Source organism: Carcharhinus amblyrhynchos, unplaced genomic scaffold (genome assembly GCF_965287045.1).
Source record: "Carcharhinus amblyrhynchos unplaced genomic scaffold, sCarAmb.v2.hapA chromosome_357, whole genome shotgun sequence".
Lineage (NCBI taxonomy): Eukaryota > Metazoa > Chordata > Chondrichthyes > Carcharhiniformes > Carcharhinidae > Carcharhinus > Carcharhinus amblyrhynchos.
Window position 1 is genome coordinate 27911 of NW_027650097.1, and position 20985 is coordinate 48895.

At 49.6% G+C, this 20985-nt stretch overlaps 1 protein-coding gene across 1 annotated transcript; it reads right to left on the minus strand.

The window, feature by feature from the left end:
* Positions 1–2834: 2834 nt before the first annotated feature.
* On the minus strand, positions 2835–19109 carry LOC145339244 (caspase-14-like). The gene is made up of 9 exons (XM_080183646.1): positions 19091–19109; positions 17201–17488; positions 15860–15999; positions 6888–7037; positions 5812–6037; positions 4741–4889; positions 4209–4272; positions 3996–4105; positions 2835–3115 (listed from the first exon to the last, which is right to left on the minus strand). Exons 1-9 carry the CDS (start codon positions 19107–19109, stop codon positions 3014–3016), a joined length of 1248 nt encoding a protein of 415 aa, XP_080039772.1. The 3' UTR covers positions 2835–3013.
* Positions 19110–20985: the final 1876 nt, after the last annotated feature.

Below are 20985 nucleotides of genomic sequence, written 5' to 3' on the forward strand. Positions count from 1 at the left end.
GTAAATATGGTTTTTTAGAAAGCTTGACATTTGTTTAATATTAAATTAAAATGTGATTCCTATCAGTTTGTGTGAACTTTGACCTGGGGTGTTTCTGTATTCCCTTTGCCAATGTCCACCATGGGGTTGGCGACTTTGAGGGGTGTGCTGGATTCTGATATGGATAGAGGGCTGTCTCCCATGTGTGGAAGGACCTGTCCACCCTGCATTGTGTACCCACATTTCGCTAAACTTCCAAATGCCCCTCTCTGCCAACATGGAGGAGCGCCCTGTCTGACTCTGCTTCCCCCCTTTCCCTGAGTTACAGCACACTGCATAGAATCCACACAGTACAGAAAGTGGCCGTTCAGCCCATCCACCCTGCACTGGCTCATCCCACCCGGGGAAACCCATCACCCTATCCCCATAAACCTCCGCCTTTAGCATGGCCAATCCACCTAACCAGCGTATCTTTGGAGCGTGGGAGGAAATCAGAGCACCTGGAGTTTTTTTAAACTAAAACCAAATGTAGAACGTAGAAAAAGTACAGCACAAATAGACCCTTCGGCCCACAAGTTGCGCTGAACATCCCTACCTACTAGGCTTACCTATAACCCTCAATCCTACTAAGTCCCATGTACTCATCCAGAAGTCTCTTAAAAGACCCTGTCGAATCCGCCTCCACCACCACCACTGGCAGCCGATTCCACTCACCCACCACCCTCTGAGTGAAAAACTTACCCCTGACATCTCCTCTGTACCTACTTCCCAGCACCCTAAACCTATGTCCTCTTGTAGCAACCATTTCAGCCCTGGGAAAAAGCCTCTGAGAATCCACCTGATCAATACCTCTTAACATCTTATACAGCTCTATCAGGTCACCTCTCATCCTTTGTCTCTCCAAGGAGAAAAGACCGAGCTCTCTCAACCTATCCTCGTAGGTCACTGCCACCCAATCCAAGCAACATCCTGGTAAATCTCCTCTGCACCCTTTCAATGGCTTCCACATCCTTCCTGTAATGAGGTGTCCAGAACTGAGCGCAGTACTCCAAGTGGGGTCTGATCAGGGTCTTATACAGCTGCAGCATTATCTCTTGACTCCTAAACTCAATTCCTCAATTAATGAAGGCCAGTACACCATACGTCTTCTTAACCACATCCTCTACCTGCAAAGACGATTTCAGAGTCCAATGAACTCGGACCCAAGATCTTCCACACTGCTAAGAGTCTTACCCGTAATACTATATTCCTTCATCCCATTTGATCTGCCAAAATGAATCACCACACACTTATCCGGGTTGAAGTCCATCTGCCAATGGGACGGCAAAGCTTTAACATAAAGAATAAAATGTGGAAAGTAATAATCACTTTCCAAATACTCAAAGTCTCACTCTCCCTCGGTCTCCCCGCACCGTTTAATATGCCACCCAGTCGAATCCCACTGCCCCCCCTCTCCCCCCACCCTTTAATATCCCACGCAGTCTAATCCCACTGACCCCCCCCGCCCGCATCCTTTAATATCCCACCCAGTCTAATCCCACTGCCCCTCCCTCCCCCCGCACCCTTTAATATCCCACCCATCTAATCCCCCTCCCCCTGCACCCTTTAATATCCCACCCAGTCTAATCCCACTCCCTCTGCACCCTTTAATATCCCACCCAGTCTAATCCCACTCCTTCTGCACCCTTTAATATCCCACCCAGTCTCCCTCCCTCCCTCTCCCCACACCCTTTAATATCCCACCCAGTCTAATCCCACTCTCCCCCTCACTCCCTGCACCCTTTCATATCCTACCCAGTCTAATCCCTCTCCCCACACCCTTTAATATCCCACCCAGTCTAATCCCATTCTCACCCTCACTCCCTACACCCTTTAATATCCCACCCAGTCTAATCCCACTCTCCCTTCTTCTCCCCACACCCTTCAATATCCCACCCAGTCTAATCCCACTCTTCCCTTCACTCCCCACACCCTTTCATATCCCACCCAGTCTCATCCCCCTCTCCCCCTGCACCCTTTAATATCCCTCTCCCCCTGCACTCTTTAATATCCCACCCAGCCTAATCCCACTCCCCCTGCACCCTTTAATATCCCACCCAGTCTAATCCCACTCTCCCCCTCTCTCCCTGCACCCTTTCATATCCTACCCAGTCTCATTCCTCTCCCCACACCCTTTAATATCCCGCCCAGTCTAATCCCACTCCCCCTGCACCCTTTAATATCCCACCCACTCTCCCTTCTTCTCCCCACACCCTTTAATATCCCATCCAGTCTAATCCCACTGTCCCCCTCACTCCCAGCACCCGTTCATATCCTACCCAGTCTCATCCCACTCTCCCCCTCACCCTTTAATATCCCACTCAGTCTAATCCCGCTCTCCCCCCTGCACCCTTTAATATCCCACCCAGTCTAATCCTTCACTCCCCACACCCTTTAATATCCCACCCAGTCTAATCCCGCTCTCCCCCCTGCACCCTTTAATATCCCACCCAGTCTAATCCTTCACTCCCCACACCCTTTAATATCCCACCCAGTCTAATCCCGCTCTCCCCCCTGCACCCTTTAATATCCCACCCAGTCTAATCCTTCACTCCCCACACCCTTTAATATCCCACCCAGTCTAATCCCACTCTTCCCCCTCACCCTTTAATATCTCATCCAGTCTAATCCCACTCTTTACACATTTCCATATCACAAACTAACCTCCTCCAAAGTCATCTCGGTGCTAGTCTGCATAAAGACAACAATGAACCCCTTTGATCTACCCCTAAGTGTATTGTGTAATACATTTGATACCCCTGAAGCCTCTGAGCCCAATCTCTACAATTGATGAACAAAATGACCCGGGCACCGGGTTAAAATTCCTCAATCAAATTTATTTAGAAATAAAATCATAGAGTAAAAGAATGTGGGATTGGGCTGAAATGTTAACTCCTGTCTTCCTGTTCCCCAGCTCTGGCAGTACACTGATTTTGTATTGGAGTGAGTTGTGGGGGTTGATTGAGGTGTATCAGTACTGAGCACTTGTGGCCTTTTATTGAGTGAGGTACACGGCCTTGGTCAGAGTGGATTCCATCACCAGTGTTGTCTTCCAGGCTGCTTCCCGAAATTCCTCTTTGATCATTTTCTGGTTAACCTGTAGACATCGTTGAGAGTAAATTTGTGTAAAAATCTTCCAGCAAGTACCATCCCTTCACAAATACAGATTCAGAAACTCCACCACTGCCCCCGCACTCCCCTCTCGTGCCCCCCCCCCCCCCAGCCAAAAGCTGGACAACCTTCACCCAAAGGGGGCTCAGAAGGTGAGATGTCCCAGGAAGAGACCATTCAGCCCCTCCATTCTGTGCTGGTGTTTTTGCCTCCTCTCACACCCTTTGCTTCACTTCCCCCCAGCCACCATCGCCCCCCCCCCCCCCCCCCCCCCCCGCCCCCCGATATTCTTCATTCCTCTCCCCCTCGTGTGTTTATCCAACTCCTCACCGTTAAATACATCATCCCCCTCGGTAAAGACCTTTTTCCCCAATTCCCCTCCCTCCCCCATTGGATTTATTAGTGACTGTGGGCCTCCCACCCTCCCTTCAGGCCACATACACACGTGCAGACTTACACGCAGCGAAATCTGCACATGCTCATACACTCTCCCACTCAGACACGCACCCAATCAGGTCACCACCCGGCCTTCTCTTGACCACAATCATGAATTGTAACCAGGACAGTCCTTCCTGATACTGATACCCTCTCTGTTCTGGCATCAACTTCGCAAAATCAATCGGGAGGCTTGGCGCCGCATGGCAGGAGGCTCGGTGCCGAGGGGGCGCCGGTTTGAAGCCAAGTCCGAGCACAACACTCCCTGAAGGCCAGCCAGTGATGATGACGGAGGATCAGTCAATCCCTGAAACCTGGATTGGAGATGCCCGGATTCTCGACAGGAGAAGTTAGCTGCTCTGGCGTGGGAGAGACAATTATCAATGATTTAAATCTGTGCCAAGTTAAACAGGGCCCTCGTTCACACTGACCTTCACAAAGAGATCAGAGAGATGTAACGTTCTCCAGTGATCTCGGAAAATTTTCTCCATGTGGGTGAACATCTTTGATCCATCTGCTCTGTCACGATAAGCCACAAAACCTGTGAATGCAATTCAGCATGTTAAACCTTTCAGCTCCTTGTTAACTGACACGATAACCCAGCGCTGACCCTCCCACAGTGCGGCGCTCCCCTCGGCGCCGGCCCTCCCGCGGTGGCCCTCCCACAGCGCGGCGTGCTGTCAGCTTAGAGACTTGTGCCAATCTCTCCTGGCTTGGGCAAAAACCCAGAACTTCCAGCCTCAGTCATGTCAGTTGAGGAGGAACTTCTTCACTCAAAGGGTGGTGAATCTCTGGAATTCTCTGCCCGTTGAAGTGGTGGAGGCTGCCTCGCTAAATATTTTTAAGATGCGGGTTGATGGGTTTTTGATAAGAGAGGGGATTAAGGGTTATGGGGAGAGGGCGGGAAAGTGGAACTGAGCCACGACAGATCAGCCATGATCTTATTGAATGGCGGGGCAGGCTCGAAGGGCCAGATGGCCTACTCCTGCTCCTATTTCTTATGTTCTTATGTTCTTATGAAAGGGGATCAGCCAGAGCTCCACTACTCAGTTCTACACAGACTAACGTCAGTGATTGGAGTTTGTCAGTGGCTGGATGTTAGGGCACACGGGAGAGTGGGTACAGGATTGGCGCTGGGGCAACTGTACCCCAAGATGATCAAGTTGGTGAGATTGCGTCAGAAAGGGATGAGTTAGATTTACCAAGCTGGGCCGGGTAGACATGGAAGGTGTCCGATATCATTGGCAGGCTCTTGAGCATGGGTTCTTCATCTTCTATATTCATCGCCCGGAATCCTTCAAATTTGACCCCGCTATCAAATTTTTCTGTGACAAAGTGAACAACAATATTTGCAATGAATCCTTTCCGGATAATATTAATATTTAACTAATTTAATATTTAACCAAGACTCGCAATGTCTGCTGTTAATGGCTATGTTTTTGATAAAGCTCCCTCCTTAACAGAGCTGGCCCTCTCGATTTACAAGCATCTGGCAACCTATGGCAAGTGGGTGTGGCACTTCACTACTGACTGAGCGAACCATGCACCTTACACTCCCTGGGTACATCCTGAAAAATGGCCCGGACCTGGCCAGCACTGATTAAACACGGGTTATAATGTGAACAGCACTTTTCTCAATCACATCACACGGTCTTATCTCAGCAACGGGACCACGGGTAACGCAGACGTCAACAAGCTTTGCTCATCACTAATTCTGCCCTGTCTGAAGTGAGTTTTAGATTTTACTTTCAATCGAGTTTATTATTGTTGAATTCAATGAAAAGCACGGGGTTAGACACAGAGTAAAGCTCCTTCTACACTGTCCCCATCGAACACTCCCAGGACAGGTACAGCACGGGGTTAGATACAGAGTAAAGCTCCCTCTACACTGTCCCCCATCAAACACTCCCAGGACACGTACAGCACAGGGTTAGATACAGAGTAAAGCTCCCGCTACACTGTCCCCCATCAAACACTCCCAGGACAGGTACAGCACGGGGTTAGATACAGAGTAAAGCTCCCTCTACACTGTCCCCATCAAACACTCCCAGGACAGGTACAGCACGGGGTTAGATACAGAGTAAAGCTCCCTCTACACTGTCCCCATCAAACACTCCCAGGACAGGTACAGCACGGGGTTAGATACAGAGTAAAGCTCCCTCTACACTGTCCCCATCAAACACTCCCAGGACAGGTACAGCACGGGGTTAGATACAGAGGTTAAATGATGGTAGTGAATCCTCTTACTCCCTCTACAGGCCTGGATGACAAAGATTTTTGGTTTGAGGTGCAGGCTGGGACAATTTTCATTGTTAAACAGCGAGAAGATATCCTCCAGTTCCACTCCAGGCTTTCTATCCACTCCGAAAATATTGTTGGCATTGCCGTGGGCCATGATGCAGACAAACACACAGCTGATGTTTGGAATCTTGCCAATCTTCTTGTGAAATTCCTCAAAACGCGGGATTATTTCCTGAAAGAAAGCAGAAAGTCAATCGGGAAATCTTTATAGAGTCGCGGTAAATGTCAATATTCCATCTCATCTTGACATTCAATGGCATTCCTGTCACTGAGTTCCCCCCAACTATCAACAGCCTGGGGGTTAACATTGACTAGAAACTGGACTGGACCCAGCCATATAAATACTGTGGCTCCCAGAGCAGGTCAGAGGCTGGGAATCCTGCGGAGAGTAACTCACCTCCTAACTCCCCCCAAAGCCTGTCCACCATCTACAAGGCACAAGTCAGGAGTGTGCTGGAATACTCTCCTGCACGGCTCCGACAACACTCGAGAAGCTCGACACCATCCGGGACAAAGCAGCCCCCCCAGCTCCCCCCCCGTTCGATCGACACGCTAACCACCCACCCTTGACATTCACTCCCTCCACCACCGACGCACAGCGGCAGCAGTGTGTACCATCTACAAGATGCACTGCAGTGACTCGCCAAGGCTCCTTCGACAGTGCCGCCCAAATCCACCACCTCTACCCCCTAGAAGGACAAGGGCAGCAGACTCCATGGGGAACACACACAGACACACTATCCCAATTTGGAAATATATTGGCTGTTTCTTCTGTGCCTGGGTCAAAACCCTGGAACTCCCTCCCTAACAGCACTGTGGGTGTACATACACCACATGGGACTGCAGCAGGTTCAAGATGGCAGCTCACCCACCACCTTCTCGGAGGGGGGAGTAGTTAGCGCTGGGGAATAAGTCCTGGGCCCTGCTACATCCCTGTGAATGGATAAATACGACACACAAATATTGTGTAGACTGTTAACCCTACTGCCACTGATCAAAGCTTTGAAAGTGTAATATCTTGCCTCATTTTTAGGATCAATGCAGGACTCGAGGCAAAATTTAAACGACTCCAAGAGATTTTTCACTTTCTTATAGTCCTCTTCTGCTCCTTCCCTCCCCTCTTTGACACACAGCAGAAAGGCATGACGTTCTCCCGTCATGTCATAGCAGTCCTGGGAACAAATATCGACAGGTTATTGGCCTGCTGAATTGGCCCTCTTCCACATTTGCCCCCCCTCCCTCCGACCCCAACATCCTCCCCTCCACAAGACCAGGCCTCTGACTGTCCCCTGCCCACACTGGACCACCCGCCCCCCCACCCCCCCCTCCCCCTTCCCCCCCCCCTCCCCCCCACCCCCCCTCCCCCTTCCCCCCCCCCCTCCCCCCCACCCCCCCTTCCCCCCCCCTCCCCCCCACCCCCCCTTCCCCCCCCCCCCCCACCCCCCCTTCCCCCCCCCCTCCCCCCCACCCCCCCTTCCCCCCCCCTCCCCCCCACCCCCCCTTCCCCCCCCCCCTCCCCCCCACCCCCCCCACACACCTCCCACTCCCCTCACCTCACCCATCCACCCCCTCCTCATACCCCAATCTCACTCAAGGTTTCAATCTGACCGCTGTCATGTATCAGGGCGGCACAGTGGTTGGCACTGCTATCTCACAGCGTCAGGCACCTGAGTTCGAATCCAGCCTCGGATCACTGTCTGTGTGGAGTCTGCACATTCTCCTTGTGTCTGTGTGGGTTTTCCTCTGGGTGTTCCGGTTTCCTCCCACAGTCCAAAGATGTGTAGTTTAGTCGGATTGCTCATGTTAAATTTCCCCTTAGTGTCCAAAGGTATGCAGGTTTGGTGGATTGGCCATGCTAAATGTGTAGGGTTATAGGTTAGGTTGGAGGGGGGAGTGCCTGTGCAGAATTGATGGGCCGAATGGCCTCCTTCTGTGCTATAGAGATTGTGTGGCTCTCGTTGCAGGTTGGGTATCTTTCCTGGTTGGGGAATCCAGAACAAGGAATCCCAGTCTCAGGATACAGAGGAGGCCATTTAGGACTGAGAATGGGAGAAACTCCTTCACTCTGAAGGTGATGAACCTGTGGAATTCTCTACCACGGAAAGCCGTAAAGGCCGAGTCATGGAATATATTTCAGGAGGAAGTGGATAACGTGTTGGATTTTAATGGCATTGTGGGATATGGAGAAAGCATGGATAGATCAGTTGTGATCATACTGAATGGCCTACACCTGCTCCGAGTTCCAATGTTTCTTTGTGTACATCCAGCCTACTTTGTTCCAACTGAAACCAGTTTGAAGTGCTTTTTTAAAAGGGAAATGTGGGCGATTGTGATAGGTGATTGTGGTATTAGGTATCATCTGGTACACTCTGAACTTTCACTTGGCCTGGCGGTCAAAGGTCAGATAGCAACGTGTAAATATAAGTGGCAGCCAGGCCGTAGGAGCGTCTTCACGTCCTGTTAGTAATGACGTTAGTCTACAGTAGTGTTATCAGTCAGCCTGCAACATTAAAGACCAACCGCAAGCCTTGGGCCTGGCCTGCCCTGCCCAGGGCCCAGACCTGTCGCCACACAACATGGGCCACGCCATCCAGGAAAGGCCCAGGCTGCGATCTGGGCCTGTATGGTTCAGCAATGAGGCGAGGCTAAAATAGCGACGTTTTCTCCTTGGCGCCCACAGAGTCGAAGACCTTTCTCACCTATGAACCACACCCCTCACCCTCACCCTCACCCTCCCCTCAGACACTGCGGAACAGTCTCTAAGCTCAGCCTCCCTGAATTGCAATTGGAAAAACCGTCATCAATAGCATCTCAGTACCTGGTCGGGACGCAGCGTTCCACTAGTTCCGACATCTGTCAAAAGAAAGCAGAAATTTATATCATCATTCAAGATAAAAGTAGAAGTGGGCCATTCGGCCCCTCGAGGATGGTTGCTGGTTCCTAATAAACATAAGAACATAAGAAATAGGAGCAGGAGTAGGCCATCCAGCCCTTCGAGCCTGCCCCGCCATTCAATAAGATCATGGCTGATCTGTCGTGGCTCAGTTCCACATTCCCGCCCTCTCCCCATAACCCTTAATCCCCTCTCTTATCAAAAACCCATCAACCCGCTTCTTAAAAATATTTAGCGAGGCCGCCTCCACCACTTCAACGGGCAGAGAATTCCAGAGATTCACCACCCTTTGAGTGAAGAAGTTCCTCCTCAACTCCGTTCTAAACCGCCTCCCCTTTATCTTGAGGCTGTGCCCCCTAGTCCTACTGTCTTTTTTGAGCGGGAAGAGTCTCTCCATCTCTATCCTATCCATCCCATTCATCATCTTATACGTCTCAATGAGATCTCCCCTCATTCTTCTAAACTCTAACGAGTACAAACCTAGTTTATTCAGCCTCTCCTCATAGCTCAACCCCCTCAACTCTGGTATCAGCCTAGTAAACCTCCTCTGCACTCCCTCCAAGGCCAAAATATCCTTGCGCAGGTGCGGCGCCCAAAACTGCACACAGTACTCCAGCTGCGGCCTCACCAATGCCCTATACAGCTGCAGCAAGACCTCCCTACTTTTATATTCAATCCCCCTCGCTATGAAGGCCAGCATCCCATTAGCCTTCCTGACCACCTGCTGCACCTGCAAGCTGGGTTTTTGCGACTCATGCACAAGGACCCCGAGGTCCCTCTGCACCGTCGCCTGCTGCAGTTTTTCGCCATGTAAGTAATAGTCCTTCCTACCATTCTTCCTACCAAAGTGGACCACCTCACACTTGCCAACATTAAATTCCATTTGCCATTTCCTGGCCCATTCGCCCAGCCTATCTAGATCCTTCTGTAGACTCTCCACACCCTCCGCACAATTTGCCTTTCCCCCAATCTTGGTGTCATCAGCAAATTTCGACACCCTACACTCGGTTCCCTCCTCCAGATCATCTATATAAATGGTAAATAGCTGAGGCCCCAGCACCGACCCCTGGGGCACCCCACTAGTCACCAACCGCCAATCCGAATAGCACCCATTGACCCCCACTCTCTGCCTCCTATTTGACAACCAATCCTCTATCCACGCTAACACCCTACCCCCAACTCCATGTCCCCTGACCTTCTGCAATAACCTCTTGTGAGGTACCTTGTCAAACGCCTTCTGAAAATCCAGAAAGACCACATCCACTGGCTCTCCTCTATCCACTGCCCTAGACACATCCTCATAGAACTCCAGTAAATTTGTCAGACACGACTTCCCTTTAATGAAACCGTGTTGCGTCTGCCCTATCAAGCAATTCCCTTCAAGATGCCTCGCAATTTCCTCCTTAATGACGGATTCTAACATCTTACCTACCACAGACGTTAAACTAACTGGCCTATAATTCCCCGCCTTTTGCCTGGCACCCTTCTTAAACAACGGCGTAACATTAGCCGTTTTCCAATCTTCCGGCACTTCCCCGGAATCCAGCGACGTCTGGAAAATAATCACCAAGGCATCCACTATAACCTCCGCCATTTCTTTCAGAACCCTCGGATGCATTCCATCCGGTCCTGGGGACTTGTCCACAATCAGCCCCTCCAGTCTGTCGAGCACCACCTCTCTAGTAACAGTAAAGGGCTGCAAGTTACAACCATTTCAAAAAATAACAGAAAGGAAACTTCACTTAGCATTCCAATCAACGAAAGGAGTGAATGAAGATGACAAAATGTCTGAACCCAGAGTAAATGTGTCAGGGTATGACTGTCCACCATTATTCTCAGACACTTATGGAGAAGTAAAGTCATCATTTGAATTGAGGTAACCAGTTTGGGGAAAAGAAGACAAGGAATGGCCTTGGCTCTTTACCGCATTGAAGTAAAATTAGTCTCAAAATATTTTCTGAATTGGAGTTGTAACGTTTGGACTAATGAGACAGAGAATCTGGTGAATTGGTGCAGCGATGATGATCTCTCCCTCAATGTTAACAAAATGAAGGAGATTGTCATTGACTTCAGGAAGCGTAATGGAGAACATGCCCCTGTCTATTATCAATGGGGACGAAGTAGAAAGGGTTGAGAGCTTCAAGTTTTTAGGTGAGCAGATCACCAACCACCTGTCCTGGTCCCCCCTACGCCAACACTACAGTTAAGAAAGCCCACCAACGCCTCTACTTTCTCAGAAGACTACGGAAATTTGGCATTGCTGTTATGACTCACCAACTTTTACTAGAAAGCATCCTTTCTGGTTGTATCACAGCTCGGTGTGGCTCCTGCTCTGTCTGAGACCACAAGAAACTACAAACGTGAATATAGCCCAATCCATCATACAAACCAGCCTCCCATCCACTGACTCTGTCTACACTTCCTGCTGCCTTGGAAAAGGAGCCAGCATAATTAAAGGACCCCACGCACCCGAGACATTCTCTCTTCCACCTTCTTCCATCGGGAAGAAAGATACTAAAGTCTGAGTTCACGCACCAACTGACTCAAGAACAGCTTCTTCCCTGCTCCCATCAGACTCTTGAATGGACCTACCTCACATTAAGTTGATCTTTCTCTACATCCTAGCTATGACTGTAACACTACATTCTGCACTCTCTCCTTTCCTTTATGAATGGTATGTTTTGTCTGTATAGCACCCAAGGAACAACAGTTTTCACTGTGTGTTAATACATGTGGCAATAATAAATTTGCATGTCCCATCTCCTCAAAGGCTGCAAATTTATTAAAGCCTGCAGAGGTAAGATGCGAGGACTACACTAAACTTATAGAACATGTCAGTGATTGGTGTGAGGTGTGTAGGAAGTCTAGAAGGACACATCACCACCGATAGTAACTCTGCTCTTGGCCAGAGATTTTAACAACATTGTGGCCATAGACCATCAAGATCGGCGATAAGGCAAACAGTATATTCATTTGGCACTTTGTAGATTTAGCGACCAGATTTAGTCAATCAACAGTGATCCGTTGTAAAGAAAAGAGAGTATTCCTCGACCAAATCCTGGGAAAATGGATAGGGACCAGAATGGGGCCACAGGCAAAGTTCCTAACAGACAATGAGGTGGAATTTGCTAAAGATGAGATTAGGGATAAGTGTGAAAACATGAGTATCTTGGTCATGAGTACGGAGTGGAAAGCCCATTTAGTAATGGGGTGTGTGAGAGGAACCGTGCAATAAGAGGTGACATACTCTGGAAAATTTTGGCAGATAGACAAAATTGCAAGTTAAATTCAACCTTAGCGTGGGCAGTACATGCAAAGAATTATTGCAGATGGCTGAGGGCTGTAGTCCCTATCAATTAGTCTTTGGCGGGAACCCTATAATTCTGTCCATTTTGAGGGTCCAGCCTCCAGCTTGGGAAGGCACTAAAATTTACACTGCCTTTGCTGAGCACTTAATGCTTTGCATATAAATAGAAGAACGTTTTTGGAAACAGAAGTCTCTGAAATAATTCGCAGAGCTTTAAGGCACAATGTATGGCATCAAACACTTTTTTCCAACAAGGAGACATACTTAAGAGACAATCTTAATGAATGGAAAGGCCCAGGGAAGGTTATAGGCCTAGATGGCAAAACAATTGTTTGTGGCATTGTAATCAGACTATTAGGGTTCATTCATCAAGGATAATGGGTACAGATTACAAATATGCGAATGTAGAAAGAGCAGGGGAACATGCGGAGGAACCTGGGTCATCCAATACTTACGTGTTACAGAATTATGAGGACCGGTTAGCTGAAATTGACAAGGTATCTGTAGAGGAACCCAATACTTCTGATGAACTAAAACAAGACCATTTTTCCAAAAGGACAACAGCCAAAAGTTGGTACAAAAGTGTCATACTTGCCTGAAGGGTCCAGTCAATGGAAGGTTGCAACTACTCAATACTAGAGCAGGGAAGGCCATTGGGAAGTATAAACACTGGTTAAATGTACAGAATACCAGGGGAGGATGTCAAGACCATGGATTGGGAACAAAGTTCAAAAGTGGAGGGCACAGAAACCTAGCGCCTGTTCAGATAGCAAGTCCGATAGTGAACACGATGACAGGAAGAGATAAAGAACTACCGAAAGAACGTCCCACAACAGGAAGGAAAGATCAAGCAGTGGGTGTACAGAATGAGATATCAGGCTTGACATGGTCTCGAAACAGGGTAGGACTACAAGTTTTACCAGGAGTAGAAGCCCACATGTTTGTGAGGTTTTGGTGGCTTCTAATAAATTAGATGAAAAAGTTACAGAAGATGCCAAACACCAAGAACTGCATTGTTGGAGTGAATTTGGGGGGATCCACGAAGGTACCAGATAGGGAACAGAGAGCTCTATCTCACAGATGGATTTGCACGGAGAAGGTGATTCCTGATAAGGCAAAAGCCAAGCTCGTGGCAAAGGGATTTGAAGAAAATTTAGAAGGCCAGGATTTAAGAGTGGATTCACCTGCAGCAGGAAAGGTTATTGTAAAGATCTTCTCAGCGCTGTTAGCTACAAAGGCACGGGAATGCAAATCTATCGATATAAAAGCTGCCTTTTTGCAAGCGCGTCATCTTCAGAGAAACATTTTTCTCTGTCCTCCCAAAGAGGCAGCTAACATAGAAGGAATAAAGTTTAAGTTTATTTATTAGTCACAAGTAGGCTTACACTAACACTGCAATGAAGTTACTGTGAAAAATCCCCCAGTCACAACAATCTGGTGCCTGTTCAAGTACACTGAGGGAGAATTTATTATCAAACCAGCAGATCTTTAGAGTGTGGGAGGAAACTGGAACACCCGGAGGAAACCCACACAGACACAGGGAGAACGTGCAAACTCCACACAGACGGTGACCCAAGCCAGGAATCGAACCCAGGACCCTGGCACTGTGATGTCCGAGAGTTGGGTACAAAAATGAATGATCCTACAGTGGAAGACATAATGAGAGTAAATAAAACATTGGCCAGACTAAAAAAAACCCAGGAGTGTATTTTGAGGTTTTTGGGTGACCTTAGTCACCTGAAACTCAGTTTATTGTCGTGGGTTTTCAAGTGCGGGAGGTTTTATAAGCTGTCCTTTGGGGGAAAATGGTAAATGTTGCCCTCTTCGTAGAATCCTACAGCGCAGCAGGAGGCCATTCGGCCCATCAACTCTGCACTGACTACAATTCCATCCAGGTCCTATCCCTGTAATCCCACATATTCACCCTCATAATCCCCCCAACATGACAGTCAATTTAACATGGCCAATCAACCTAACACATCTTCGGATTGTGGGAGGAAACCCACGCAGATTCTTGTATGGGCAACAAAGAAAATAAGGAGAGCAGTAAAAAGTACATTGGCTGCTGAGATACTAAGCCTCGTAGAGGCAGTGGATGTGGCTTTTTTCATATCCCGGTTACTGATGGAAATTTTGGGGTTAGGGGATTTGGGTAAAATGCCCACTGAGTGTCACATTGGGAATCAGTCACTTTGGGGAAATGTGCATACCACGCAGAGTGCAAACGAGAAAAGGTTCTGGATAAACACAGCCAGCTTTAAACAAATATTGGACAAGGAAGGACTAGCAAAAGTAAAAAGAACAAAGAAAATTACAGCACAGGAACAGGTCCTCCAAGCCTGCATCAACCATGCTGCCTGACTGAACTAAAACTCCCTACCCTTCCGAGGACCATATCCCTCTATTCCCGTCTCATTCATGTACTTGTCAAGACGCCCCTTAAAAGTCACTACCGTATCTGCTTCCACTATCTCCCCTGGCAACGAGTTCCAGTCTCTGTGTAAAAAAATCTGCCTCGTACATCTCTTTCAAAACTTGTCCCTCACACCTTAAACCTGTGCCCCCTCGGTAATTGACTCTTCCACCCTGGGAAAAAGCTTCTGACTATCCACTCTGTCCATGCCCCTCATAATTTTGTAAACTTCTATCAGATCTCCCCTCAACCTCCATTGCTCCAGTGAGAACAAACCAAGTTTCTCCAACCTCTCCTCACAGCTAATGCCCTCCATATCAGGCAACATCCTAGTAAATCTTTTCTGTACCCTCTCCAAAACCGCCACATCCTTCTGGTAGTGTGGCAACCAGAATTGAACACTATATTCCAAGTGCGGCCTCACTAAGGTTTTATAAAACTGCAACATGACTTGCTAATTTTAAAATTCAATGCCTGTCCGATGAAGGCAAGCATGCCGTATGCCTTCTTTTATTATTGGACTGCAACTCAGAGACTGGACCCGCCGCACCCCTCCCCGCCTGCGCGACCCGCCGCACCCCTCCCCGTCATCAGGAAACTTGGATCCACAGAGTCATAGAATCCACAGTGCAGGAGGAGGCCATTTGGCCCATCATGACAATTTCTAAGGTTTGGCGCTCTGCGTTCAGCTGGGTTTGATAATAATCAAGTCAACTCCGGACAGAAGATTTATATCTTTATTCTTTTACGACGTCGGAGCTAGTTTTCCTTAGGGTGGGTAGGCATCAGTGGTCCTGCACACCCAGGCAAAACTAACTTCTTTGTTCTACTTTTTCCAAACACTTACCCCAGTCGGTAGGCGGGCTTCCAGAGCATTAGCCCATTACAACTTGTCCCTGACTCTTTCACACCAATAGAGCGGAAGTATAGCTGCATGCACAGTTCATAACGTTCTGAAAACCAATCGACTCTGTACACACTCTCATCGCAATAAATCCTTACACGACAGTTAAAACACTTGGTACCAGGTACAGAGTGTGATTAATGGCACTTCTGCCTACGTGAAGGACAGCATGTTCACAGCATGAGATTACAAACGATACATAAACCTTATGGCTTTTATATTCTCAATCGAGCTGCCCTACCAAGAATCCCACTGAGGTTCTATCCCCGGAACATCACATATTTACCCTGCTAATTCCCCCGACATTAATTTAGCATAGTCAATCGACCTAACCCGCACATCTTTGGAGTGTGGGAGGACACCGGAGCACCCGGAGGAAACCCATGCAGACACGGGGAGAAGGTGCAGTCTCCACACAGACAGTAACCTCACCATTTTACTGCCCACCTCACACACTCTAACCCCTGGTGTACGCACCTTTATCGAGCAACGCCATTGGAAACTGATCCTCTTCTCCTGAGCACCAACTTTGATCCCTCCTCGATCGAACTCAAAGTCCGTGTGGGCCACACCCTTCAAACTGAATGCTTTCTCTTTCACTCCCAGTACTTCCTTACCTATTTATTGCCCAGGAAACTGTCTGATTCCAGCACCAGGTAACGCCCTCCTCTGGCTGCTCCTGATCGGCTTCCCCCCAGAGGACCGAGCAAAACCTGGAGGAGGTTACAGAGATAGGGAGGGTTGTAGGGGCAGGAGGAGGTTACAGAGATAGGGTTGTAGGGGCTGGAGGAGGTTACAGAGATAGGGTTGTAGGGGCTGGAGGAGGTTACAGAGATAGGGAGGGTTGTAGGGGCTGGAGGAGGTTACACAGACAGGGAGCGTTGTAGGGGCTGGTGGAGGTTACAGAGATAGGGAGGGTTTTAGGGGCTGGAGGAGGTTACAGAGGTAGGGAGGGTTATAGGGGCTGGAGGAGGTTACAGAGGTAGGGAGGGTTATAGGGGCTGGAGGAGGTTACAGAGATAGGGAGGATTGTAGGGGCTGGAGGAGGTTACAGAGATAGGGAGGGTTGTAGCAGAGTTGAGGAGGTTACAGAGATAGGGCGGATGGTCGGGGCCTGGAGGGGGTTACAGAGATAGGGAGAGTTGAAGAGCTGGAGGAAGGTTATAGAGATAGGGAGGGTTGTAGAGGCTGGAAGAGGTTACAGAGATAGGGAGGGTTGTAGGGACCGGGAGGGGTTACAGAGATAGGGAGGGGTGTAGGGGCTGGTGGAGGTTACAGAGATAGAGAGGGTTGTGTGGCTAGGGGAGGTTACAGAGTTAGGGAGGGTTGAACCTGCTGGAGTGGATTACAGAGATAGGGAGGGTTGAAGAGGCTGGAGGAGGTTACAGAGATGTGGAGGGATGTAGGGGCTGGAGGATGTTACAGAGATACACTCTGGTGCCTGCTCGGGTACATTGAGAGAGAATTTAGCACGGCCAATGCACCCTAACCAGCACGTCTTTCAGACTGGGGCAGGAAACCAGAGCACCCGGATGAAACCAATGCAGACACAGGGAGAAGGTGCAGTCTCCATACAGACAGTGACCCGTGCCGGGAATTGAACCTGAGACCACGGTACTGTGAGGCAGCACTGCTAACCACTGTGCCACCCTTTGATAATCCATTACACTCCGTCCTTTCCTTGTAGACACTGACAACCCATTGTAATGGATTGTAAATATCCGGGACCCGGCGCAGATCCACTCAATACTTCCTCCCATTCCGGGAAATGTCCCATCCAATCCCCACTCTGTGTGATCCCCTCCGTCTATCCCAAACCTCCATCCATTTTACTGCCCACCTCACACACTCTAACCCCTGGTGTACGCACCTTTATCGAGCAACGACAGTAGAAACTGGTCCTCTTCTCCTGAGCACCAACTTTGATCCCTCCTCGATCGAACTCAAAGTCCGTATGGGCCACACCCTTCAAACTGAATGCTTTCTCTTTCACTCCCAGTACTTCCTTACCTATTTGTTGGCCAGGAAACCGTCTGATTCCAGTACCAGATAACGCCCTCCTCCGGCTGCTCCTGATCGACTTCCCCCCAGAGGACCGAGCAAAACCTGGAGGAGGTTACAGAGATAGGGAGGGTTGTAGGGGCTGGAGGAGGTTATAGAGATAGGGACGGTTGTAGGGACTGGAGGAGGTTACAGAGATAGGGAGGATTGTTGGTACCTGGAGGAGGTTACAGAGATAGGGATGGTTGTAGGGGCTGGAGGAGGTTACAGAGTTAGGGAGGGTTGTACCTGCTGGAGTGGATTACAGAGGTAGCGAGGATTGAAGAGGCTGGAGGAAGTTACAGAGATAGGGAGGGATGTAGGGGCTGGATGAAGTTACAGAGATACACTCTGGTGCCTGTTCGGGTACATTGAGAGAGAATTTAGCACGGCCAATGCACCCTAACCAGCACGTCTTTCAGACTGGGGCAGGAAACCGGGGCACCCGGATGAAACCCATGCAGACACGGGGAGAATGTGCAGATTCCACACAGACAGTGACCCGAGCCAGGAATTGAACCCGAGACCGTGGTGCTGTGAGGCAGCAGTGCTAACCGCTGTGCCACCCTTTGATAATCCATTACACTCCGTCCTTTCCTTGCAGACACTGACAACCCATTGTAATGGATTGTAAATATCTGGGACCCGGCGCAGATCCACTCAATACTTCCTCCCATTCCGGGAAATGTCCCGTCCAATCCCCACTCTGTGTGATCCCCTCTGTCTATCCCAAACCTCCATCCATTTTACTGCCCACCTCACACACTCTAACCCCTGGTGTACACACCTTATTGAGCAACGCCATTGGAAACTGGTCCTCTTCTCCTGAGCACCAACTTTGATCCCTCCTCGATCGAACTCAAAGTCCGTATGGGCCACACCCTTCAAACTGAATGCTTTCTCTTTCACTCCCAGTACTTCCTTACCTATTTATTGCCCAGGAATCCGTCTGATTCCAACACCAGGTAACGCCCTGCTCCGGCTGCTCCTGATCGACTTCCCCCCAGAGGACCGAGCAAAACCTGGAGGAGGTTACAGAGATAGGGAGGGTTGTAGGGACTGGAGGAGGATACAGAGATAGGGAGGGTTGTAGGGACTAGAGGAGATGACAGAGATAAGGAGGGTTGTACGGGTTGGAGGAGGTTACAGAGATAGGGAAGGTTGTAGGGGCTGGAGGAAGTTACAGAGATAGAGAGGGATGTAGGGGCTGGAGGATGTTACAGAGATACACTCCGGTGCCTGTTCGGGTCCATTGAGAGAGAAGTTAGCACGGCCAATGCACCCTAACCAGCACGTCTTTCAGACTGGGGCAGGAAACCAGAGCACCCGGATGAAACCCATGCAGACACAGGGAGAAGGTGCAGACTCCATACAGACAGTGACCCGAGCCAGGAATTGAACCCGAGACCACGGTACTGTGAGACAGCAGTGCTAACCGCTGTGCCACCCTTTGATAATCCATTACACTCCGTCCTTTCCTTGTAGACACCGACAACCCATTGTAATGGATTGTAAATATCTGGGACCCGGCGCAGATCCACTCAATACTTCCTTCCATTCCGGGAAACGTCCCGTCCAATCCCCACTCTGTGTGATCCCCTCCATCTATCCCAAACCTCCTCCCATTTTACTGCCCACCTCGCACACTCTAACCCCTGGTGTACGCACCTTTATCGAGCAACGCCATTGGAAACTGGTCCTCTTCTCCTGAGCACCAACTTTGATCCCTCAGCGATCGAACTCAAAGTCCGTATGGGCCACACCCTTCAAACTGAATGCTTTCTCTTTCACTCCCAGTACTTCCTTACCTATTTGTTGCCCAGGAAACCGTCTGATTCCAGCACCAGGTAACGCCCTGCTCCGGCTGCTCCTGATCGACTTCCCCCCAGAGGACCGAGCAAAACCTGGAGGAGGTTACAGAGATAGGGAGGGTTGTAGGGGCTGGAGGAGGTTATAGAGATAGGGACGGTTGTAGGGACTGGAGGAGGTTACAGAGATAGGGAGGATTGTTGGTACCTGGAGGAGGTTACAGAGATAGTGCGAGTTGTAGGGGGTGGAGGAAGGTCATAGAGATAGGGAGGGTTGTGAGTGCTGTTGGAGGTTACAGAGATAGGAAGGTTGTAGGAGGTGGAGGAGGTGCTGAGATAGTGAGAGTTGTAGGGGCTGGAGGAAGTTATTGATAGGGAGGGTTGCAGGGGATTGGAGGAGGTTCGAGAAATAGGGAGGGTTGTAGGGCCTGGATGAGGTTACAGAGATAGGGAGGGTTGTAGGGACTGTTGGAGGTTACAGAGATAGGGAGGGTTGTAGGGCCTGGAGAAGGTTACAGAGATAGGGAAGGTTATAGAGGCTAGAGGAGATTACAGAGATAGGGAGGGTTGTTAGGGGGCTGGAGGAGGTTACAGAGGTAGGGATGCTTGTTAGGGGCTGGAGGAGGTTACAGAGGTAGGGAAGCTTGTTAGGGGCTGGAGGAGGTTACAGAGGTAGGGAGGGTTGTAGGAGGTTACTGAGATAGTGAGGGTTGTAGTGGCTGAAGGAGGTTAGAGATAGGGAGGATTGTAGGTGCTGGAGGATGTTACAGAGATAGGGAGGGCTGGAGGAAGTTACAGAGATACAATCCGGTGCCTGTTCGGGTACACTGAGAGAGAATTTAGCACGGCCAATGCACCCTAACCAGCACGTCTTTCAGACTGGGGCAGGAAACCAGAGCACCCGGATGAAACCCATGCAGACACAGGGAGAAGGTGCAGACTCCACACAGACAGTAACCCGAGCTGGGAATCGAACCCGAGACCACGGTACTGTGAGGCAGCAGTGCTAACCGCTGTGCCACCCTTTGATAATCCATTACACTCCGTCCTTTCCTTGTAGACACCGACAACCCATTGTAATGGATTGTAAATATCTGGGACCCGGCGCAGATCCACTCAATACTTCCTCCCATTCCGGGAAATATCCCGTCCAATCCCTACTCTGTGTGATCCCCTCCGTCTATCCCAAACCTCCATCCATTTTACTGCCCACCTCACACACTCTAACCCCTGGTGTACGCACCTTTATCGAGCAACGCCATTGGAAACTGGTCTTCTTCTCCTGAGCACCAACTTTAATCCCTCCTCAATCGAACTCAAAGTCTGTATGGGCCACACCCTTCAAACTGAATGCTTTCTCTTTCACTCCCAGTACTTCCTTACCTATTTATTGCCCAGGAAACCGTCTGATTCCAGCACCAGGTAACGCCCTGCTCCGGCTGCTCCTGATCGACTTCCCCCCAGAGGACCGAGCAAAACCTGGAGTAGGTTACAGAGATAGGGAGGGTTGTAGGGGCTGGAGGAGGTTATAGAGATAGGGAGGATTGTAGGGACTGGAGGAGGTTACAGAGATAGGGACGGTTGTAGGGACTGGAGGAGGTTACAGAGATAGGGACGGTTGTAGGGACTGGAGGAGGTTACAGAGATAGGGAGGATTGTTGGTACCTGGAGGAGGTTACAGAGATAGGGATGGTTGTAGGGACTGGAGGAGATTAGAGATAGGGAGGGTTGTAGGAGCTGGAGGAGGTTACAGAG

Coding starts and splice junctions, on each gene's coding strand:
- LOC145339244 (XM_080183646.1), bottom strand. Junction 7,038..15,859: donor AATGGCGTTGCTCGATAAAG/GTGCGTACACCA, acceptor ATTTGTTCCCAG/GACTGCTATGACATGACGGG. Junction 3,116..3,995: donor TCTCTGATCTCTTTGTGAAG/GTCAGTGTGAAC, acceptor CGATGTCTACAG/GTTAACCAGAAAATGATCAA.